This window comes from Carlito syrichta, unplaced genomic scaffold (genome assembly GCF_000164805.1).
Source record: "Carlito syrichta isolate Samal-C Ts95f unplaced genomic scaffold, Tarsius_syrichta-2.0.1 Scaffold304629, whole genome shotgun sequence".
Taxonomy (NCBI): Eukaryota; Metazoa; Chordata; class Mammalia; order Primates; family Tarsiidae; genus Carlito; species Carlito syrichta.
The window spans coordinates 496,134-519,586 of record NW_007248725.1 but is presented as its reverse complement, the minus strand read 5'-3'; the positions used below and the strand labels follow the sequence as shown (position 1 = coordinate 519,586).

Below are 23,453 nucleotides of genomic sequence, written 5' to 3'. Positions count from 1 at the left end.
ATCATAATGTGAGTTTCCCTCATCCAGGGTCATGGCAGATGGGAGTGATTTATAGGACTTTGCAGAAGTGGGAGAAGTGACTGAAAATGAGTTTATCGATCAAGCCTAGGAGAAGCTGCCTGCCAGGGGCCTCCCTGCCCTGGGACACTGCCAGCAGTGATGTGCTGCTCCACCTTCCCGGGCAAATGATGGCTGTCCCCCACCTCCATCCACCTCCATGGCTGTCTCCCACCTCCATCCAGGCCTGGCAATGAGGAGAGGGGCTGGTCTTGCAGCAGGAGGAAGTGTAGTTAGCCTCCTGCTGGAATCACCTAATTAAGTGGCTTGAGATATTGGGGCTAGGTGGTTGAGGTAGGACCTGCGAATGGAAACCTGGAGAATTCTGTAGAAGCTCTCTCAGCTGTGGCGGCTGGGCTCAGGGCTCTTCTGTCCACCAGGGGGGATATTGTTGTTAAGAGAAGAGAGAGGCCCTCTGCCTGGCATCCTTTGACCATACCCCACCTTTTAACATCTCAGGTGATTATTGATCTGGTTGGCTCCGTATCTGCCGTGTTTGTAGCTGTTTCCTAATCATTGTATTTGTTCTTGGTTTCTTTTTTTCCTCTTTGTCTGCCTCTCTGGGTTTTCCTTTTTTTTTTTTTGTTTTGAGTTGGAGTCTCACTCTGTCGCCCAGGCTAGAGTGCAATGGCATGCTCACAGCCACCCCCATGTCAACTTGCTGGGCTCCGGCGATCTTTCCACTTCAGCCTTCCAAGGAGCCAGAACTACAGGCATGTGCTACCACACCTGGCTAATTTTTAAAAATTTATTGTAGAGACGAGGTCTCGCCAGGTTGCCTGGGCTGGTCTTGAACCCACAGGCTCAGGCAATTCACCCACATCGGCCTCCCAAAGTGCTGGGATTACAGGTTAAGCCACTGAGCCCGGCCCCTCTCTGGTTTTAATTGAACATTTTGTGTCAACCTATTTCCTTCCCCAAATATTACTGAGTGCTTACTGTGTGCCAGGTTCTGGGTAGGTGCTGGGAAGACAATACTGAGCCCAGACTTGGTCCCTGCCATCGGGGTATTTGCAGTTCTGTGCTCAGGGGGAAATAAAGACTGTTTGTGATCGTCTCCCATGGGGAGGAGGAAGTCGGCCCCCAGCTTTAGGAGATCTGACTTCCTAACTCCTGCGGCATGTCGTTCTGGGAAGGCAGATCTGCGTCCTACCTGCATCCCTGTGAGCCTGGGCACCTCCCACTTTCTGCTCCATCCGTGTGTCTGGGCCTCTTCCTCGTCCCTAGAGTGAGGTCAGAAAAGCGGGGGGACCTTGAGTAAATGCAGGGGGCTGGAGAGGCAGGCTCAGGGCCACAGCTGCTGCTGAACTCTTCCGTGTGCTGCAGCCTTGACCTGGGTGGCTGCTGACTGGGAGTGGCGGTTTCTGGATGGGCCTGGTCTGTGACTTCATGTAAATGCCTCTGCACCCTGTGGGGCTTGGTGGGACACAAGGCAAAGAAAGCATGAGGAGGCACCAAGGAGAGGTAACAGAAAACTGCAGGGCACTGAGGTTCTAACTGCTGTTATTTGGGTCCCAAACTCCACTGCCCTGGATATGAGGTGAGGAGAAAGGCCAGCCCTGGGAAAATATGACTGCACTTCTTCCAGGTCCCAAGAGCAGTGTCTCCTTGAGTTCTGACGCAGCAGTAGGGACTGAAGTTAGACACTGGGAGGGACTTGTTAATATAGAAGTACAAGCTATGGATTGGAGATCTAAGGGTGGAGGTGCACTCTTCCTCTAGAAAGATTTCCAAGGTGGAGAGTTCTCCCTGTCCTCTCTGTCCTCCTCCCACATCCTGCCATCTGTTGAATCTTTTCCAGAGCAGGGGCTAGATGCTGTGAGCTTTAGGGAGTCCTGACAGCCCAGGCAGTGAGAACAGAGAAAGAACCAAGCCCCGTGAGAGCGGTTGCCTCCTCAGGGCAAAGCATCCCTATCTCCCAGGCCTGGGAAGGTTTGGGAGGGCAGCTCCCCTTGTTACTCCAGGCTCTCGGCAGGCTTCTGACCCGCCTCCTGGGTCTCAAGCCCTGCTGCTGCCTTTGGGCTGATCTGGAGTCTGCGCTGCCCGTGTCTCTCCAGCAGGGGTCAGATTACAGTTCCTTGGTGGAAACAAGCCTTCAGACGATGCTGGTACCCCATGGTTCCAGACAGGCCAAGAGCTGCTTGGAAGGGAAGTGGGAGAGAGGGTGTGTACTCCCCCTGATTCGCCTCCCCCATCTTCAGTGTCCTGGCCGGCCACTTCCCCAAGAGAGCTTTACTGGGGGTGTCTTGGAGTGTGTGCCTTCTCCAGGACCCCGTGCAGGGTTTGGTGCTGGGCTGAGTGAGTTCTCAAACACCCGCCCACTCCCCACTCCAGACTCAGACACTTGAGTCAGACACAGCCGGGAGCACAGACTCATTCCAAGGCTGAGTTAGGTGGGAGAGCTGGTGGGGAAATAGAAGCCAAGGCCATGTGGCTGGCCTCCCAAAGTGAAACACAAGTAACTGTTTGCTTATCTATGTCCCTGCAACTTGCTTTGTATCTCTTCAATGACTGACTGTATTTTCCAATATAATCGGGGTGTCTTCCTGATGGTGGTAACAACGGACACCCGTTGCTACTATTTCCTGAGTGCCCAGATGAGTTAATGCACCAGTCGCATCTCACAGGGAGCCTGCCCAGCCAGCCTGCTCATCCCACTGTGCCCAGGACAAAACCCAAGCTCAAGGAATCCTCAAAGAACCATTATTTGCTCAAGGCCACAAGCTGTTAACAGGTGGAGCCACAGTTTGAACTTGGCTCTTACTTCACAGCCCACTTCATTCATTCATTCATTCGTTTGTTCACTCTACAAATATTTATTTCTCTTTATATTACATCTTCCTCTCTGTGGGGCACAGAGCTAGATCATGAGACCCCTGTAGGAGTGGCTGCTTCCAGGGAGCTAGGTGTGCCTCTCAACCACTGCCCAGGGCTCCTCCTCCCCAAACTGATGAGAGGACTTGGGTGCTTAGTGCTCCTCCCTCCCTCTAGGGCTGAGCTCAGCTCCCCATAGAAGATGATCTGACACATTCCAGAAGAGGGGGTCTGTGACCCACCAGAGCTTGGAAAATATCTCATGCAATCTCATCCGAGCAGGACACAGATGTCTGCAAAGGAGAAGGGGATCACCTGAGGCCAGCTTACTTCTGGTAGAGCCTGGACCAGATGGGGTCTTCCTGATTCTACCGGAGGGAGGACTGCCCTCCTTTGGGGGTCCAGCATGGGCCCTCTGTGCTCTCCTGAGACTGGGAAATTCTGCAGCCTTTCAGCTCCCTCCTGCCCTGGCCCTCCTCATGTGCCTGCTGGGCTGGGGAATTCTCTGCTGCCTCTCATAAGGGACCAGAGTCTGCTAAGGCCAGAGAGGCCCATGGGAAGCTGGATGTGCCCATCACTCCCCTCCCCCACTACAGCAGGCCTTTCCACTTCGCTGGAGAAGGAATTTTGCCCCTTTAACCACTATGGCCGTCCCAGTGAGGCCTCACTGCACCGGCTACTCACAGGTCATTAAGTCTGGATGCGGATGGGATGGGTTTTTTTTCCTTCCCACCGGATGAATCAGAAACAGTCACCCACAGCAGGTGGGGCCAATTGGCCTTGGTCCTTTTACTGTCCCGGCCTTGGAGCTGAAGAGAAGCAAATCTCAGAGCAGAAAGTAGCCAGGAATGCTGAGGCCTGAGTCCAATTTCCTGAGTTTACTGTCACGTCACACACCCTCCTCCTCACTGACATGTGGAGGCCATACCTGACCTTGGGGGTGGGGAGAAGGTGACTGCATCTCCAAATTGCTTAGGGCTCTGTTTTGTAGTGTGATACCTAGGACATCTTGACCTCTGTTTGTACGTGAACATGCTGGTTTGCCCTGGACTGGGGCAAGGGGATAGGGACTGTGGGCAAACACGCTTTGAAAACGTGCCTCCTCCAAATCTGAGAACCTCCCTCCCTGCCCTCCGCCCCTTGCAGCCTCCTCTGGATCAGAACCACTGAGCAAACCAGACCTCCCTGTAGGGATGTGAGTGCACAGCCAGAGAGAGAAGAGGCTCGCACTAGGCACATGGTGCTGAGTGGAGAGTGTGTGCTGTCAGTTGTCCAGGGCTTGCAGAGGGCTTGGCCTTGTGTGTTATGGCATATGCTTTCATCTGATGGGGGGCTCCATCTGCTCAGGGACTGTGCCTCTCCTGTCAGGCCGAGAGTTTCTTTAAGGCAGTAGCTGTGTTTCTTCTGCTCACACTCAACGCCCAGATAGGGGCTCTGAATCTGAAGAAAGCAACAGTGAGATGGTTGCTCAGAATAGGGGGCGTTCCCAAGTCACACACATGCGTGACTTTCTTTCCTACCAGCCTGTGGAGTTATTTGTCCTCAGCAAGTGGCCAGGAGATATTTCCAAGGCCCATTACACTAATGACCTAATCAATTTAACCAGCTCTTTCCTTTCAAGGCACACAGAACGTCTGCCTCTCCTCTTCTGTAGTCCTGCAGGCTGGGTCTGGGGTTGTCAGTCTGACCCTCTCTCTGGTGTTCCTGATGGTGGATCATGCCACAGAGCCCTCAGCAAGCAGGATTCAAGACAGGATTCTTGGGCTCCAGACATCCCACCCCCTCCCCAGGGACGCCCGAAGCAGACTCCCCTGGGTAATGTTACTGTTAAATATTTGGCCCCTGGAGTGTGCCCAGCGCCTTTGATTGTATCTGGTTTCCTGTTCTCCTTTGGGAGGAAGAATTTCTCTGCAGGAAGTAGTTTAATAGTCTGAAAGCCTTACTTCCCTGGTCTTGAGATCCAAGTTTCCAGTTACAAGTGGCTGAGATCTTTGATAAGAGAGGAGGCGGAAAGGAGGGGGACCAGCACTCTGAAATGTCACTTGTTCTCAGCCAAGGGCGAGGAAAGGGAAGATGGAGGATTCAATCCCTGCCTGTCCAAGCTGCAGGAGAAAGACACTGACCCTCCAGGCCTCCACCTCCCTGCCCCACGTCAGGTGCCTTAGTGAGGAGCAGAGGATGGGAGACAGGGATGACCAGGCCTGAGGTTTCTGTTCTGGTCTCAGCAGTCGACAGGACATGTGTCACTCTGCCCTTAAACACAGCCATACTCAACATTTTCCAAATCCACCACACAGGTTCTCTCTCTCTTTTCCTGAGTCAACACATACTTAAGAGTCTGACCAGCTCGCGCCTGCCTCTGGCAGGGAGATCTTGGGGATGACCGTACCCCGCTCTGCCTGCCGCAGCTTCACTCCTGAACTGTCTGGGTCTAACCTGGAACACTGAAATCGTTTTAGGTGTTTACAGCAGAGGGCCTTTCATGCCAGGAATTGGTGATGAGGCAGCGGAGATGGCACATGGGGCAGAGTGAGGTAACCCAGAGATTAGTGACAACAGGAAGCCATCCCAAGGCTGGAGGACAAAGGAAGGAGGCCTCAATCCTGGAGCCCAGAGGTTGCAGCTGAATGGTAGAAGCTGGAACTGTGAGGGGCCTGTCTGGTGGAAGGGGGAAACCAGGGGGAGGCGTTACCACTGCCTGAGACCCATAGGGGACAGAGACATGGACGGCTCTCTCCCTCTCTCCCCATCCCTCCAACTCTTCAATATTTTCCATGGACCCAGTTCAGCCAGGGGCTTGGGAAATGCAGGTATCAGCCCCATGGTGATGCAGAGCAGGGAAGAACCGACAGCTTCAGGACTGGTGTGCTCCAGTCTTGTTTGTGCAGTGACTCACAGCTCCTCTGCACCTTTCTCTGGCTGTTCTCAGCTCACCAGAGAGAATTCCTTAGAGCCTCATGCCCACCCACCCCCTCTTCTTTTTCCTCTGTCAAATGTGTCTTTGCTGCCTAGGTCCCATGGTATGCTCATCATGAGGGCATTCTGAGCATTTTCTGTTCTAAGGAGGCTTGTTGTTTATAGTCTCAGAGTCAGCCTCAAAATCAGTCCCCAGTGGCATCCAGGAAGCATCCTCCTCTGAGGTTGTAGGCAGGGAGAGGCACCCCTCTGTGCACAATCGGGCCTCCAACTGGAAGTGACCTCATTCATGAAAGGGGACCATTCTTGAGGCAAAGCACCAATGAGGGGCTCAGGCACTCTCTTGAGTCTTGCTGGGATTTAGTACCAGATGGAGATGTTGCTTCTTTGGGCTGCAGGCTGGGAGACTGGGGAGGCTGGCTCTAGCCTGGACCTTTGGCTGTTCTCACAGTGTGCGGAGCTCAGAGCTCCCGTGGACGTGTTGGTGGCACTTGCTCATACCTCTCCTAAGAGGCCCTTATCATAACGGCCTTACGTCACAGGACCTAGGCAGGGGACTAGCAGTTGTGTGACTCAGCATCGGGTTCCCTAGAGCTACCAGCACAGTGGGGAAAGACCCAGAGACAGATGTTCCTTGTCCAGAGCCAGGGCCATGCCTTTCTAATCTGCCTGTCTCTAACTGAACACCTACTGTTTAATTTTCATCTCTGGTTCTCTGAGATAGTCTCATATGATAGAGCCTCGGTCAATCATTTCTGAATAAATAGATGTATGGATTAGGTAATGCATTTTAATGTGTATTCATTCATTAAACAAGTACTTCCTGAGCTCTGGTGTAGGTGCAGGGGATGTAGTGGTAAGCCTGCAGAATAAAGGCTCTGTCCTGCTGGAGCTTGCATTCTACAGAAACAGACAATAAATGCAAAACATGTGTGTGTGTGTGTGTATGTATATGTATATATATATATATACACACATACACATACACACACATATATATACATTTATAGATAGAGAGAGAGGGAGGGAAAGAAAGAGTGAGAGAGAGAACAGTCAGGAAGTGATAAGCTCTACCAAGAAAATGAAACATGGCAAGAGAATACAGAGTGACAGAGACTGTTTTTTGCAGGATGGGCAGGAATCTTCTCTGAGGAGGTCATGTATGAGCTGAGACCTGAATGAGGGAATGAACCTTCCCTGACACTTCAGGAGATGAGGTGGAGAGTGTCCCAGATAGGCACACAAAGGAGTATCCAGTAGCATGGTGTGGAATTCACGGGGGAGTGATAAGGGAACGGGTCCCTCAGGGAGAGAGGGGTCAGGGAGACTCAGAATGACACCACCCTCTCCTCCATGGCCAGGATAAAAACTTGAGTCATTGTAACAATTCTTTCTCTCACCTGGACATCTGGCTTATTTTGTTTTCTGCTGCTATAACAGAAGATCATGGATGAGGTGATTTATAACGAATAGAGATTTGTTTGGCTTGCAGTTCCGGTGGCTGCACATCTGGGGAGGGCCGTCTTGTTCAAACGTGGCAGACGGCATCACTTGGGCAAGAGAGAGAAGGGAAGGGGGCTGAACTCATTCTTCACAAGGACCCCACTCCTGCGATAACGAACCCACTTCTGAAATAGTGGCATGAATTCACTTGTGAGGACAGAGCTTCGTAACCTAACCACCTCTTCAAGGTCCCGCCTCTCAACCCTGTTGCGTTGGGGACTAAGTTTCCAACATATGAGCTTTGGGGGACACACTCAAATCACAGCAACATCTGAACTCAGCAGCAAGGCCCATTGGCCTTGCTCCCAAATACATCTCCAAGCCATACGCTTCTCCTCACTTCCACCACCACCAGCTAGAGCACCCGCCCTCGTCTCCCGCCTGGAGGGCTAAAATAGCCTCCTGCTGGCTTTCTTGCCTTCTCTCATTCCCTGCTACAACACGTTCTCCACACAGCAGCTGGAGTTATCTTTTAAAAAAAGAAATGGGACTATATTATTCCTTTGCTTAAAATGGCTTCCTCTTGCACATAGACCAGACCCCAGAATGTGGGCTGTGACCCTCTCAGCCCTAGGTCTCCCAGCTGGCCTCTCTCTCGCCCTCCTCTATACCAGCCCTCTCTCTGCTCCTTAAATCCAGTCTGGCCTCCGTGCCTTTACCTGCTGCCTGGAATGTTCCGCCCCAGATCTTTGTCTGCCTGGTTCGTTGGTGATCTTTTCGCTCTCGGCTCATCCTCTCCATCTCAGAGAGGCCGCCCTGCCCACCCACCCCAGTCAGCGGCACGCCCTACCCACTCGCTCCCATGACATTCTGCTCCTTTCACATGAAGGTCTTTTCGGTCTCTGAAACGATCTGTTTATTTGCTTGCCTGTCTCCCTGCCTGTAGCAAGATACTTTCATGAAAACGCGTTCCCATCTATATTCCTGAACCCTAGCACCTAGTCCTTGGCGCCTGATAGGTGCCCACTGAATATCCGTTTAATAAAGGAAAGGGAGAGTCTCAACTGCCCAGTTGCTCCCAGTGGGAACAAGACAGCCCACTAAACAGCCAGGCAGCGCATGCACACGACAGACCATGCTGATGGCTCACAGAGGCCAGACTGGGAGTGAGGCTCCCAGGCGGCTTGTGATGGGGTCCTCAGAGCCGCTCAGCTCAGGGAGGTCTGCCTGGAGCAGGTGGAGCTTGCCTTCCAGGCCCTCAGCTCTGGGCTCCCACTTCTGGGTCCAGCATGGGCTTTGCCTTAGACATATTGCAGTCCTTGAAATTCTGTTCCTGCTTTTTCCTGGCTGAGAGGCCTTGGGCATGTTTCCTAATCTCTCTGAGTCTCAGTTACTGCAGTTAGGAAATGGGCGAATATCCCTTATCCCAAATGCTTGGGACCAGAAATGTTACAGATTTCAGGTCTTTCATATTTTGGAATTTTTGCACTATACTCACCAATTGAGCATTCTTAATCAGAAAATTTGAAATCTGAAATGCGCTATGGAGCATTTTCTTTGAGCATCGTGCTGGCACCCAAAAAGTTTCCGATTTAGGGTTTTGGGATTAAGGATGATCAACTTGTAGTACCTAGCTCATACGGTTGTGCTGAAGTATCAGTGAAATCGTGTCTATAAAGTTAGTGCCCAGTACACAGAAATAACTGTTCGTTCTTATTAACATTGGTATTATTATTATTATTTTGTTACTGATCAGTCGACTAGTATGTTTGACCTTCCACCTCACTGAACCTCCAGAATTCCCCTTCCTCATATTGCAGCCACCCCAGGTGTACTGGGAGGAACCAATAGCTTCCTCTGCCCCGCCCTACTCGGACACAGGATTTGTAGACCTCCTTCCCTCCTTTCCACCTGCAAACCACCCTGCCATACGCTCACAGCAACTGTGGTATGGAATCCTCTTCTGTTCAGCAGTGCCAGCTCTTGGCAACCCTGAGAGGCTCAGCGCGAACCATCTCCCGCTTGCCGCCTCAAGCGACCCCTTTCCCTCTCATGGTCTCTGCCACCCCATTGCTCCAGGCACCCTGTCTTTTCATGTCATCATCCAGAAGAAGATCCCGACTAATAAACTAATTCATACTATGGACTTCGGGTTATCTTGGCTTTTAAAAATAACACGCAGAGGACATCTCTGAGCCCACAGGAACATCTCACCCGTGGTGGGATTTTATGCACCGTGAGGAAGATACTGGAAGTTGTGGGGCTCTCCTTGGTTCCTTCGACTGCATCATTATGGAGCCGTGTGCCCTGCTTGCCTGTGGACAGGGCCCCATGTGGTGTTTTAACACCTCCATCTGGTGCTCTCCTTCCGGGTCTGTCTGAGGCAGCCCCTTCCTGAGAGCAGCCATCTTTCTGGCCAGCTTCTAGCACAGCCTCTGGGGATGGCCAGTCTTTGGGGCCCCGATGTGGAGGGGCGTTCCCAAGCATCAGAGGCACCTTCCACACGCCGCCACGCCCTGTGTGCCCCAGACCTTGCACCCTCTGCTTCCCTTTCCCACGTGTAAGAAGAGGTGAGGTTCTCCCCTGACCCCAGGAGGCAGCCCTTCCTGTGAGAGCCTGCCCCACCTCAGCCAAGGTCCTGGGTCCAGCCCTTTCCCACCAAGGAGAAAATAGCAAGAAAAACAGATGAGAACTGATACCCTAAGCAGCGGGGTCTTCTGGGACCAGGTCCTGGAGGAGCCCCAGGAAAGCTTTAACCCTGGGAGCTCCAGGCAGTCTGAGGCGTGACGGGTATGGGAGGGAGGGAGGCCTTTTCCTCTCTCCTACCTGGGCCTGTCACTGTTGACCTCTCTTCTCTCGATAGGTCATCAGTGCCCAGCTTTGGTCCCAGGCGAGATCCCCCCAACTCTCAGGCTGGACGGCAGCACCAGAGGTCATCTGGTCTACCCTCCTGACTCTGGGTGGTGACCCTTCTTGAACAGTGTCAAGACATTGCTATTTTATTTTATTTGTTTGTTTATTTGAGTAGGGGTCTCATTCTGTTGCACACACTGAAGTGCATTGTCGTGCTCACGGCTTACTGTAACCTTGAACTCCCGGGCTGATCTTCCTCTGTCAGTCTCCTGAGTAGCTGGGACTACAGGTGCCAACACGTCCAGCTAATTAAAAAAAATTTTTTTTTTTTAGTAGAGATAGGGTCTTGCTATGTTGCCCAGGCTGATCTCGAACTCCTGGGCACAAGCGATTCTCCTGCCTCAGCCTCCCAAAGTGTTAGGATTACAGGCATGAGCCACTGTGCGCAGCCTACACATTCTCATTTTAAAGCTCTTAGGCAAGGGATATTCTCAGTCTGCCAGTCATTTGTACCTAAACCACCCACAGGCAGCTTTGAAGAAGAGCTGAGCTTGGCAGCGGGATACCTGGGCTAGTGGAGTTCTTAAGGTGTGAGATGGGGATTCCATTATCCACTGGACTCACTGCAGAGGTGATTGCGGGAATGACCTGAGATATGACTGAGAAAGGACTTTGCGACAGAAACGATAGACGTGACTGGCAGGGTGGTGGCAGGGGCGGTGTGCGCATCCTGCCTCATGCAGCTCCCTTGGGCCCGGCCGAGGCTCATCCTGAGGGCCTGGCCTCACCCTCCACCTTGTGACCTCCTTCTCTCGTGATGGAATGGCCCATGTTCCCTTGGTCTTTCCCCGTGGACTCATGTCCAGAACTTCTTTCACTGTACTAAGAGGACCTATGAGGAGCACTTTGAGATCCCTGGGCACAAGACCCGAGAAAGATGTTTTAGTAGCCCTTAGGCTATGGTTGCTGAGCGATTGCTGAGCATTTAGCAACACTGGAGTTTGCTTGGAGGGGTCAGAGCTCAGACAGAGGAATATTGGTAGGGTGTTTAGAGCACGGACACATTTATTATCTCATTTAATCCTCACCCTCTGAAGTAGGTCTCATTTTACAGAGGAGGAATTGACCTAGCAGTTTGTAGACAGGAAGCCCAAATTTGGGTCTTCTGACTTCAGCACAGGCACCAGGCCTGGCAGTTCTGCTTAGGATACGAGAGGAGGGAATGAGTGTCAGTTACAACCAGAGAGGAAGGATTAAATGTAAAAAAAACTTCAGTGAAGCACAAGGGAACAGGCCAGCTTTCGAGGCTCCTGGGTGAATTGGAGCTCAGGGATCTTACAATCACAGAGTGGGGGGCGGACTGCTCTGAAGGTGTTGGGGTCATCTAGCGCCCTCAGTTTCTCTGTTGGAATGATGCAGAGATAGGAAATGAGGTTCCAAAGGTCCCTGCTAGTGCTTCTCTTCTAGCTGGGGTAGGAAGGGGGCATCTGGTTTCTCCCGCCCTCCAGTGTGTCCCCCTTCTTGTCCCCAGAGCCTTCACAGAGCAGGTGGGCTTTGATGGACAGTAAGAGATCTCGGAGAAGTATTGTTCAGGGTGAGAGAGACTTGACGCATCATCACAGGCAGGAGAGACTGGGAGAGAAGAAAGGCGTGGGCGCCTCCCCCTGCATGCTCCTGGGTCTCAGGAGCTGTTTACATGCTCAGGAGGCCTCTGCCCCCATCTAAGCTGCATTGGAAAATAACAACTGGGCAAGCTGCTTCCGCTTGCTGGCTCCCCAGCACAGAGCTGGGTGGAACCCAGCCCTTGGCACCCACTGCAAGGCCAGTGTGTGGGCTGAGGACACGATGGCTGCTGGGTAGATTGGTTTAAAGGGAAGTGAGGGAGCCCAGGAGATATTCAAACCCTCAGCCCCTTAGGGGGGTGAGGGGGTCGTCACTTGCGGCCCACGGGCAGCCTTGTCATCCAGATGTTTTCATCTTCTCTGTGTCGTGACACGGGAAAGGTTAGCAAGCTCTGTCCCTTGACAGCATCCTGTTTGTTTCCTTTGAAAAACATGTCACGATCTGTAGTTGTCTTATTGATTTTTTCACTTTTGTGTTACCTGTCTCTTCACCCAAAATGTGAGCTGCATAGAGGCAGAATCTTTATCCTATTCTCAGCATGGAGAGCAATGTGTAGCATAGAAAGCACTCGACACATATTTGCTGAATGAATGAATCCAGGCTCGCATGCAGGAATGAATGAGTGAAAGTATCTAGCACGTAGGTGATGTCCAGTGAACATCAGTTTTCTCTCCTGAGATTCATTCCCAGTAAGCTTGGGGGTGCAGAGCTGCTTCTTGAGATCATCTCCTTGGGCGTAAAGCACGGCACAGAGATTGTGAGGGAAAGATGGAGGTGGGAGACGGGGGCGTTGGCAGGGGAGCATGGGATGGGGCCAAAGGAAGGGGGGTGTGAGAAGGTTTTTTAATGACGGCTGTGTCAGCTGGCTGAAGGGCGGGGTGATTTGTTAATCACCTGGCTGTTTTGGTCAGTGTAGACGTGTGTTGGGGAGCACAGGACAGCATTTCCCCTTCCATGTGGCCTTGGGCAGATCCCATGCTGCTTTGAACCTCACTTTCTTCATCTGTCAAATGAGCTGTGCTCCTTCTGCCAGTGCTTCCCTATCCCACGGGGGCTGTCTTGAAGCAGTGGTGAGATAACCCATGGGGGTGTGCTGAGCACATGTGAGCAATTGTTACTGTGGTCATTTTCTCGAAACTCCTAGAGGAGGTCTTTTGTTATGTTCTTTTGTTATTTTATCACTAATCAGGATTTTCTCCCTCCGCAGGTGCAGTGCGTTGTGAGCCTTGCCCTAAATCTTAGATCCTGAAGACTCGGCCCTCAGGCAAAAGACACGCACCTCCCCACTCACGGGCCCTGAAGGGGAAGGGGGTCTCCTTTTAGGACCCCTAGGGCCTGGGCGAGCCTCAGAGGGGCCTTTGTGGTGGCTGGGAGACAACTCCTCACACTCTGCCCTCCCCTTCCTCAGGTACAAGATGGTGGTGACCCCCCGGCGGGCAGCCGTGGCTATCGCCGGCTGCTGGATCTTGTCCTTCGTGGTGGGCCTGACGCCTATGTTTGGCTGGAACAATCTAAGTGAGGTGGAGCAGGCCTGGGCGGCCAACGGCAGCGTGGGGGAGCCCGTGATCAAGTGCGAGTTCGAGAAGGTCATCAGCATGGAGTACATGGTCTACTTCAACTTCTTCGTGTGGGTGCTGCCCCCGCTGCTCCTCATGGTCCTCATCTACCTGGAGGTCTTCTACCTGATCCGCAAGCAGCTCAACAAGAAGGTGTCGGCCTCCTCGGGCGACCCGCAGAAGTACTACGGGAAGGAGCTGAAGATCGCCAAGTCGCTGGCCCTCATCCTCTTCCTCTTCGCGCTCAGCTGGCTGCCCCTGCACATCCTCAACTGCATCACCCTCTTCTGCCCCTCCTGCCACAAGCCCAGCATCCTCACCTACATTGCGATCTTCCTCACGCACGGCAACTCGGCCATGAACCCCATCGTCTATGCCTTCCGCATCCAGAAGTTCCGGGTCACCTTCCTTAAGATCTGGAATGACCACTTCCGCTGCCAGCCTGCACCCCCCGCCGATGACGATCTCCCCGAAGAGAGGCCTGATGACTAGACTTCTGCTCCCTCTCGCCCTCGTCCTGCGGGGTCTCAGCCCAATCCTCACCTCCCTGCCGTCCCACGGGTCTCCCTGAGCCTGCCCCGGCTGGGCTGTGGGTTGTGGGCACGGGGCAGGCTCTGAAGAGATGCCAACGGGGCAGGGGCCCCTCCACAAGGAGTTAACTGCCCTGCACACCTGGGTCCTGCAGAAGGCCTAGGGGGGCAGTCCACGGGGAAGGAACCGGGTGCCCTGAGGCAAAAGAGAGTGTTTTGAGCCCCCACCTGCTGACCATCCCCCTGAGCTGTCCAGTGCTTCAGGGCTGGGCAGGTCCTGGGAGGCTGGGACTGCGGAGGGGCCACCTCCCTCAGGCCCTGCATTCAGGTCTGAGCTGTACCCACCTGGGGCGGGAGAAGGTGCTCAGGCTTCTGCAGTGAGGCAGGGAGTCTGCTTGTCTTAGGTATTGGTGAGGCAGCCCTGGGACCAAGCTTAAGGAGAGAACATCACCCCCAAGATGGAGGGAAGAAAGGAATGGGGGATGTCTTGGCCTTCTCTCCTGTTCAGTATGAGAAGGCAGCCAGAAGCAGCTAAGGGACAGGAAGCAAGGAGCCTCTGTCCCCTACCTCTGAGGACTCTGGGCCCTCGGCCATATCGGGTGCCAGGCTCCCTGCTCTTCTTGCCCTGGGCAGCCAGGATTGGGCTTGGGAGAGGCTGAAAGAGTAGGTCCAGAAGTCATTCTGACATTTTATTCTCCACCAGCCCTTGGACCCCAGACTGGGGGCTCTGAGCCCTGGGGAATGAGTTTTGCACGGTAGCGCTGCTTTCAAATAGCCACTAGGCGGCAGCACTGAGCCTTCGTGCCCTGTGCTTTCAGAAGAGGAGCCGGGAGTGTAATTACCCTCAAGATGGTCCTGAACTTTCCTAGGCAACATCATCTCTGCTGCATCTGGGCCTGATGGAGAGGAGAATCCCAGACACACCAACTTCTGGGAGCATTCTGTCTGCCTGGGAGGGGTGGACAAGGGTCCTCAAAGGACCGGTGCTGACTGTGGACACTCCTGGGGTGGGCCGTGGCAGGCTGAAGCTGGCCAGGGGAGACCCTAAGACTGTGGGGGAGGTCTTGTTGGCTTAAATACCCTAAATGCCCCTGGTATTTAGCTCAGTTTCCAGAGCTTCTGTTACAGAGGGGGTCTAGGCCTTCAGGGAACTGGCAAAGGACCAACCCACCCCCTGCCAAGCCTGGAGCCTCTCTGTAGAGAGGCAGGGTGGGGGAGGGGAGGTGGTCATCAAGTTGACAGGTTCTGAGAGTGAAAGCGACTCCGGGCTTTCATTCCAGGCCCCTCCCTCTGTTGGCGATGGGAGTGTCCCCTGGCTCCCAGGGGAGGCCCACTTGACTAATAAAAGATTAAACCCTTGTGGAGAGCATGCCTCTGGGCACCCACCCCCATCACTGCCGAGGGCAACAAGACAGCCTCAGCAAAGAAGCAACACTGGGGGGGTGGGAGGAGCTGGGGGAGGGATGTGGAGGCGTTCCAGCAAGGAGGGCTTCAGAGAGGGTGTGTCTATTTCCATAGTTACGCGCTTGGGGTAGCAACCCCAACTCAGAATGTAAAATCCTGGAAACTCACATGTCCAGAACACCCCCCATGACATCTTGAAACCCTTCCCACTGACACCTTCCTGACATCTCTGGAGACCCCTCTCATAGTGACACATTCAAATGCACCCTCCTGTGGTGACACGCTTCCCCCTACACAATGACGCTTACCCCTACACAATGACGCTTGCTGTCAAGAGGCCCGGCGCTGTAACAGCACACACCTTTATTTGACTGCGTCTCACCCAGGCACACTCTGCAGGATGCTCCAATCTCCGCACCTTCCAAGCCCCCTTGAGCCCAGGAAGCCTGGCCAGGGCCTGCAGGCCCACTCCTGAGTTCTGGACACCGGCCTCGGGGCGTGGGAGCCCAGCAGGCACTACGGGCAGCTCACCAGTCATCGGGAAAGGGGGATCTTGGGTATCTGTGGAGTTTGATTCCGGGCCTGGGGGACCTGAGCCCTCAAGCCTGCAGCACCTGGCAGAGGACATGCTTCCTGAGCCCCTGGTGAGGCAGAGAGAGCAGTGGAGGGGGTGGGGAAGCAGGCTCTTCCCCCTTCCTGGGCCTCCCTCCCTCAGGCCCTACATGCAGGTCTGAGCTCTGCCCACCACAGTTCTAAACCCTTCCTTCCTGATCCAGAGCGTCAAAACCACAGGGTAGGAGGGGGACTGCAGGGCCGAGGTTGTTGTCCCCACTTTTCTGTTGAGGAAACATGTCCCAAGAGACCACCTCTGCTCCAGGTCACTCAGAGCCAGGCCCAGACTCCTGTCCTGGGACCATCTGCTGGGACCATCACTCCCTTGCAGGCCTCCCATCATCGCCCCATCAGGCAGCATCACTGCATGTATGTGGACACGTGTGTTGGTTGTCTGTGGCTGCAGATTTGTCCCCAGGGCTGAGTGCTTCCTTCTCTTCTCACCCCCAACCCCTGCTCCCGGCCTCCTCTCAGCTTCTGGGTCACCCCAAGGTGGCAGAGGGAGTGAGTGCAGCCTTTTACCTGTCTCCTCGCCATAGCCTCTTCTTTCGGCTCTTCAGTGTGTGGCTGAGGCTGGAAGAGACTCTGCAGTCAGAAGGGGAAAGGTGCCCTCCCCCCCACCGGGCCACCCTCCCGTTTGGAAAGTCATTGACACAGCCTAACCCCAGTCTTACTACCCCTTCTCTCCTGCCTTGATTTTCAGCTCTATCCCAGCTCCAGAGAGATGTCTTACACTCGCCCACTCACGGGAGGGTCCCTAAGGAGCAGCCCTCCTCAAACCCTCACCTTTGACCTCTAATCGGCAGTCCACAGATGCCTCCCCCAGCACGTTGATGGCCTTGCAGGTGTAGACCCCAGAATCAAAGGGGCTGGATTTCCGGATCTCCAGGGTGCAGATGCCTTGCTCAGAGAGGGTGCGGTACCTGGGGTTGCCCTGGATTTCTGTCTTGTTCTTCATCCAGATGATCTTGGGCTGGGAGGCATGGTCACATGGGAGGGGTGCAGCCCCCGATGCGGCTCTCCAAGACCGGCATCAGGCGGAGGCAGATTTCTCAGCCCCACTGCCCCCAGGAGCCCAGGATGGGGAGGGGCTAACCCCTCACCTTGGGTGATGCTCGGACACTGCAGAACAGCTGCGTGCTGTAGCCAGGGGTGGAGGTGTGGTCAGCCAGGGGCTGGGTGAACGAGGGAGCCTCTGAGAAATCTCGCCCGACAAACCCTTTGAGTTTGGCAGTCATATCTGGGTGCAGGAGAGAGAGTGGGGGTGAATTTGAGGTGACAAGTATGAAGGCGACCTCTTTAGGACCCACCTCGTCTGGGATCTGTGGGAAACCAGTCACGGCCTATTTGTGGGAACTTAGAGAAGCTGAGACCACACCTAGGTGGGCAGACCAGGGCAGTCAGCAGAGAGAATCAGGGGCAGAAAAAACAGAGTCGAGATGACCTTGGTGGAAGGGGGAGGCCGGCAACACACAGACATCCCAGTTCATTTTTGTTTGTCTTTTGGAGACCTGACGGGCTTTCCTTTTTAAAGAAAAAATTCTTGCTAATTCTGGGCAGCTCGGGCAGGTGTTAAGAAGAGTGTGCCTTCTGGAGGCCACACAGACTCAGGGTTGGGGGCCTTGGAGCACACCGGGGGCAGGGAGAAGGGCTTGGCATTTGCCATTTGACGCAAGAGGGTCAGGTGCCCGTGTGGAGACAGTAAACACCCTTATCTCTGTTGTCCATCTGTGTGATGTGGGTTGGGGTTGGGAGGCTTGTTCTTGCAGACTCACCAGAGACCACCTAAATGTCCATGTTGCCCTTCAGGTTGCCGCCGTGGGATGCTGCGAGGCTGTGATGCTAGCAGCCACACGTGGCTTTAGAAAAAGTACATTGCCTCCCAGGGGGGCACCTTTCATTGGCGTGGGTTTGCTCTGATGTGTTTGTTAAAATCAATCAACCACAACCCCTACTTTGCAGTCACTCTGCCTGTGTGTGTGTGTGTGTGTGTCTGTGTGTGTGTGTGTGTGTGTGTGTGTGTAGCTGTGGAGTGAGAGGGCAGCAAATGCTTGGGGGCAGGCACCCAGAAGTCAAGAGAGAGGTGTGGAGACACCAAGGAAGAGTCAGAGACAGGGCCAGAGTCAGCATGGCCGGCCCCGGGCCCAAACCCACCTGTCTTCTTGATGTGAGCAAGCTGCTTGGTGACTGCGGCAGAGGCACTGAGCCCACACAGGTTTTCTGAGAAGACTCGGAAGGAGTACGAGTTGCCGATGATGAGGTCGGAGATGGTGCAGGTGGTTGGGTGGTAGCGCTCCAGTACCGTAAACCATTGCTGCAGGGACCCCAGCCCTGTCACCCTCACCTCTCACCCCTGTCCTCACCCTCCCTGCTTATCCTGCAGCCCTTCCTCAGAGGGGCTCATTCCATGCCCCCAACCCTGGGAGCTGGACCATCCAGTTCTGGGCCCTGGGGACTTTGAATCGGGAGAAGGGACCACTGGGTCACTCAGGTGACCCCTGTGGGGTTCTCAGAGAATTCCAGAGCTTTACTGCTCAAAGTGTGGCCTGCAGATATGCAACCTCAGCATCACGTGGAAACTTAGAGATGTGGGATCTTAGCGCCCACTCTGGACCTACAGAGTCAGAATCTACAGCTTAGCAAGATCCTCACGTGAATCATATGCACATTAAAATTCAGAAGCATGGCTTTGGGGGCTTGAAAGGCTTCAGAGAGCTCAATCCGGCTCTCCTTGCTGTCTTCAGGGGGAAACTGAGGCCCAGAGAGGGAAAGAGTCTTGCCAAGGGCCACGTGGGGGGTCAGGTTAGCGGGAGTTAGATCAGAACTTGGTCCCTAAGACTCTTAGGGGGTTGGGTCTTCCCACCCACCTTAACCACTTCCTATCCTGACCCGCTCTGCCCCCGTCGGCCTCACCCCTGTCTTTTTGTCTGCCTTCTGTACTGTGTAGCCCAGGAGCTCTGTGTTGCCTGTGTCCTGGGGTGGTGTCCACTCAAGGGCGACATTGCAGCCCCAGACATCCAGTAGTCTGATGCTGCTGGGGGGTCCAGGATTCTCTGCAGGACCAAAGTGTGAAGAAAGGTAAGTGGGCCTGTCACAAGTATGAAGAAAGGCTGGGCTTGCCACAAAGTCCCCACACCCAAGATTTGCCTCCTGCCACGTTCCCTTGGCCTGCTCCCATCAGCCACTGACTCTAGGCTAGGATACGGGTCCCTGGGTCCCCAGTGAGGCAATCCTGTCTCCCCTGGCCCCCGTACCAATCACCAGGATGTCAACGCCTGCCTTGGCCTCCAAGTCTTCCAACCGCACAGTGAGCTCGTAGTGGCCTGAGTCTGAGCGTTGGGCCGAGCGAATGAAAAGGATGGAGTCCTTGTCCCCAGCACGTACGCTCACCCGCTGACTGTCCAGGGCGTGGCCATTGTGAGTCCATGTGGCCTGAGGCTTCGGCTTCCCCTGACAGGGAGAAACCCTCAGGTTGAGTGCAGGGGGTTGCCGGCACCCCTACACCCACCCAACTCCAGGGGTTTCTGGAGCTATGCCCTGGGGGAGCCTGTCTCATTGGCCCTTCTCATGAGGGTAGCAGAGACTGGAGCCCCAGGTGCTGCCCAGAGCCGCCTCCTCCAGGTGTCCAGCCTGCCCTGGAGTCCAGCCTGCTCTGGGGCCCTCCTGCCTGTCCTCCTGTAGGCTGGAGAATCACAGCTGAGTCATGTGCACGATTGAGGGACGATGAAGCCATCTTGATGGGTCCCAGCCAGAACTCCATGGGGATCCTGACATTTCTAAGCTTCCCTGACAACCCTGAGAATTTGGGACCCTGGTTTCCACCCAGGCTCCTGCCTTTGGTGAGGCATACCCACCTGGAAGGGGATTTGCAGATTGACAGCCTCTCCCACCTGGCAGATGTAGGTCTGACGAAGGTGGCGGGGAACACGGATCTTGGGGGCCTCTGCATCAAAGCAAGAGTCTAGGCTTAGCGCTGTAGTGGGGTAGCCAGTCGGGGACCTCTGAGGCAAGGGTGAGGACAGCTGGCAAGGGTTGCTGGCCAGGCAGAAGGGCTTCTGGGTATGTTCTGGCCGCCATGGGCTGCCTCCTTGTGGGCAGGGAGAAGCTCTCTCCCTCAAGGTCTAGGGGCCCGAATTCCTTAAGGGAGTTGGGAGGTTTCAGAGAGGTCAGGGCCTCCATGGTGTGAACTGGTAAGCATCTCGGGCACTCCCTTGGCGCCCTGACTCTGCCAGGCCGGGATTTGCCCTGCAGCTCAGGAATTCCCAAGTACCAGATGGGCCCCAGCTGGCTCTCTGTCTCCCCCTGCTGGGGAGCAGGTGCTGCACCTGTCGAACTGTACTTCTAGGAAGGGAGGCGAGGCTGTCTTCTGGACAATCAGCACCCACACCCTCCACCAGTCTTTCAGGGGAGCCCTTATGAACCCCGTTATCCCATTCCTCTGTATCCAGGCCCTATTGGGATGATTTAAGAACTTCCTCTTCCCAAATGGGGCCAGGACAGGTAAACCCCCTTCTCCCTCTGTCCCCCTCCCGCAACCCATTAATCCCACGGTTGGGAAGTCCTTCCTCAAGTTCTGTCTCAGCCCCTGGCTGGGCTAGGGAACCACCTTCTGACTATCACCTAGTCAGCAGCAACCACTGAAGCCACCAGGCATGTCATGAAAAGCTGCAGTGGCCACTGCCCCTGTCCCCCGAGTAGGAGCTGGGGACAGGACTGAGGCTCCTCAGCAGCACACAGGTGGCAGCAGTTGGTTGGTGGCACGCAGGGCGGAGGAGGACGAGACAGTGAGAAGGAACACGGTGTCTCTGAGGATTAGCTGAGCAGGCACTTGGCTCTGGGAGCATCGGGTGTGGAATGCTCTGGGGACAGCTGCAGGGGGCCAGGAATGCTTGGCAGCTCCAGGTGGCCGAGAAGGGACAGCTGAGCAGCCAAGGATCCCGGAGGCAACCCCCCTCCCTGCCCTGCCCACAGCAAGCCTGGCTGTTCCCCACTTGCTCACAGCCTCCTCCCCTCTTCTCTCCAGGAAATCCCCTTCTCTCCTGCCAGAGGCATTTCAATGGAGAAGTGGGTGCTGATTCTGGCTGGCTCCTTCAACGCTGGGCCTCAGGGAGCCTCTCAGAGTCTGGGCTTCCTGGGGCCATGGGGGAAGTTCCATGACCCACCCAACCGGGAGGGCTTCTTGGCACCTGCAAGCTAGAGTCAACATGTCCATACTGCAGCTGCCAGGTAGGACCGTATCTCCCCCAGACCCAGAGACTGGAGAGGTCCTTGGGTTTTGAATGCTACCCGAAGAGATGCCCTGCAGTGTGGTGGGACTTGAACAATCTCGTGTGGACATCAGCCTCTGGGACTGCCACTAAAAAGCCAGGTGACCTTGAGGGAGTCCCACGCTCCTTGAGCTCTGCTTGGCTGGGATGGAACAGCTGAGACAGTCTGCGAGTCTCAGCTCCCTAACCCCATGGTTCCCATGTCTCGTGGGTCTTGAAGTTGAGTATTTCCTCGAATCCAGATCCAGCCCCTCTTGGGGATAACCTCTACTCCTGGAGGCCTTGTCCAGAACTTGTCCAGGCCTTGTCCAGAGGTTCTGCCCCAGCCTCTGCCAGAATTCGTGAGTCCCTCTGGTGGAGGAACAAGAGGAAGGTGGAGAAGGCCTTGGGCCACCTGCTGGCCCGTATCTCTCCTCACCTTGGGGCACTGCGCTGCCCCCAGAGGCCTCAGACCAGACCAAATGACTCACTGCCATTAACAGACTGAAACCCAATCGGCCCTGGGAGGGGAGTGAGGGAAGGACTGAGGCTGATGCACCCTGCAAATAGAAATATTAGCAATGGGACAGCAGCTGGCTCCACGTCCCCAGCAAGGCACTGCCCTTTGGGATGAAGAAGTCTTCATGGGTCTTTTCAGACCCGCTTTTTCTTCCCACAAGGGCCGTGGTGGGTCAAGGGGCACACAGAATCTTCCTGTCCCAGAGCATTTGGGAGGATCTGGAGCCAGGGCATAGGCAATGGGCAGAAAAGGAGCCACTGGAGGGGTTAAGACCAGATAGGAGGAAGCAGATGGACTCGTAGCATTGGGACCCTGAGGCAGGTGACCCAGGGCACTTGAGCTTTCATTTCTGGGGATCAAGAAGCCCTACCCTGATGCTTGGGGGCTGGAACACTCAGGGAAATGGCTTCTTAGACCTCCAGAGGCCCCTTGCTGCGGACAAAACTGGAACTTTCTTAAGGCAAGATGGTGATTAGCGTGTGGCTTGTGCATGTGAGTGGGGGACGGGGGAAATGACTGCCTAGCTCCTGCCCATTGGCCTCAGTTTCTCTATTAGGTAAGATACCTGGGAAGGGCTGGGGAGCAGAAGGACAGGAAGGGCTTTACCGATCTTCTCTCGGATATGGACAGGCTGGTCCAGCACGACGGGTGGGCCGGCCCCTGCAGGGCTCACTGCAGACACTCGCAGGAAGAACTTGTCTCCCAGAGTCAGGTTCCGCACAGTCTGCTGGGTCACCATCATGGGTTGGGCGTTCACAGGCACCCACTCGGAGGCTGAGAGGAATGGAGAGAGTGTGAGGGCTTGGCCATGTGACCATGGGCACCCTCTCCACGGGGCTTTCCTTTCTGCTGCTGATCTGGGAAAGTCAATATCCCTCTCTGGGCCTTATTTCCTCCTTGTTTCCCTTCCCTGACAGCTTATCAAATGGCATCAAAGACACCTGATGTTAGAACCCAGAAATGGTGGCCAGAGAGGGGGTTGCTGAAGCCCAGAGAAGGTTAGATACGTTTGCAAATTCACACAGCAAGGTAGGGACAGAGGCAGAGGCCTGACTGAACTTGGGCTATGGAGGAGGACAGTAGCAGCAGGGATATAGCCAGAACAACCCCTGGCCTTGTTCCCTCTCCCCTCTCACTGCCTCTGAATCCCTCTACATTCCCCCTTTCCGGTTTTTCTGCTCCCCATACCCTGTGTTGACCCCCAGCACCCTCTGAGACTCAGCACCTCCTTCCCTTCTCATCAGAGCAGTCTCCCACCCTTCTGTTGCTCAGAGGCTCCTTGGAGCTGAAGATAAGGGGGCTTCTGAGGTCCTCTGGACATCCCCCTGCCTGAAGACAGTCCCTGGTGGGGCCAGAAGTGGTGGGTTGGGTGGCTCACTTAGCCCAGCACTCACCTCCCTCTCGGCAGAGTTCCAGCACATAGCCCTGGAGGCCTGGCCTCCCCAGCTTCTCTGGGGGCTCCCAGCTCACGGTCACGGAGCTGCTGCTCACGTCCTCCAGGGTCAGCAGCTGTGGGGCACTGGGGACATCTGGGAGAAGCCAGGGTGGGATGAAGAGGTTCGTGGCCAGGAGCCCCCTTGGACACCCCGCACGCCTGCCTCCCTCCTCCACCTGCCTCCACTCTGGTCACCTTCACTTGAGGGTGTAGGCTTAGTGTCTGCAGGGGCCGTGGGGGCAGCGGCAGGGGCTGCGGGCTCAGCAGGGGCAGGGGTCTGGGAGGCAGCCTCCTGCGGTTCAGGAGCCCGCCCTTCCCCAGCGGCCTCAGATGCTGCGGCTTCTCCGGGAGGCTCTGTGGTGGGCACCTGGGCAGACTCAGACGTGGCCTCCTCTGGGCCAGGGGCCTCGGAAGGGGCTTTTTCCATCATTGCTGGACTGGCTG

General features: G+C 55.0%; 2 protein-coding genes across 5 annotated transcripts in view; one reads left to right on the top strand and one right to left on the bottom strand.

The window, feature by feature from the left end:
• Positions 1 to 15,151, top strand: part of ADORA1 (adenosine A1 receptor) — a 36,005-nt gene extending 20,854 nt beyond the window's left edge. For all 4 annotated transcript variants that reach the window (XM_008060466.1, XM_021713609.1, XM_008060464.1 and 1 more), the window contains one exon: positions 13,115 to 15,151. In XM_008060466.1, coding sequence (XP_008058657.1) covers positions 13,115 to 13,754 — 640 coding nt within the window. In that variant the 3' untranslated portion in view covers positions 13,755 to 15,151. The remainder of the gene's footprint in view (positions 1 to 13,114) is intronic.
• Positions 15,152 to 15,550: 399 nt separating this feature from the next.
• Positions 15,551 to 23,439, bottom strand: MYBPH (myosin binding protein H). The gene is made up of 11 exons (XM_008060463.1): positions 23,205 to 23,439; positions 22,969 to 23,103; positions 22,181 to 22,348; positions 19,663 to 19,751; positions 19,063 to 19,258; positions 18,722 to 18,861; positions 17,963 to 18,122; positions 16,912 to 17,048; positions 16,595 to 16,781; positions 16,331 to 16,381; positions 15,551 to 15,810 (listed from the first exon to the last, which is right to left on the bottom strand). Exons 1-10 carry the CDS (start codon positions 23,437 to 23,439, stop codon positions 16,365 to 16,367), a joined length of 1,464 nt encoding a protein of 487 aa, XP_008058654.1. The 3' UTR covers positions 15,551 to 15,810; positions 16,331 to 16,364.
• Between the last annotated feature and the right edge of the window lie 14 nt (positions 23,440 to 23,453).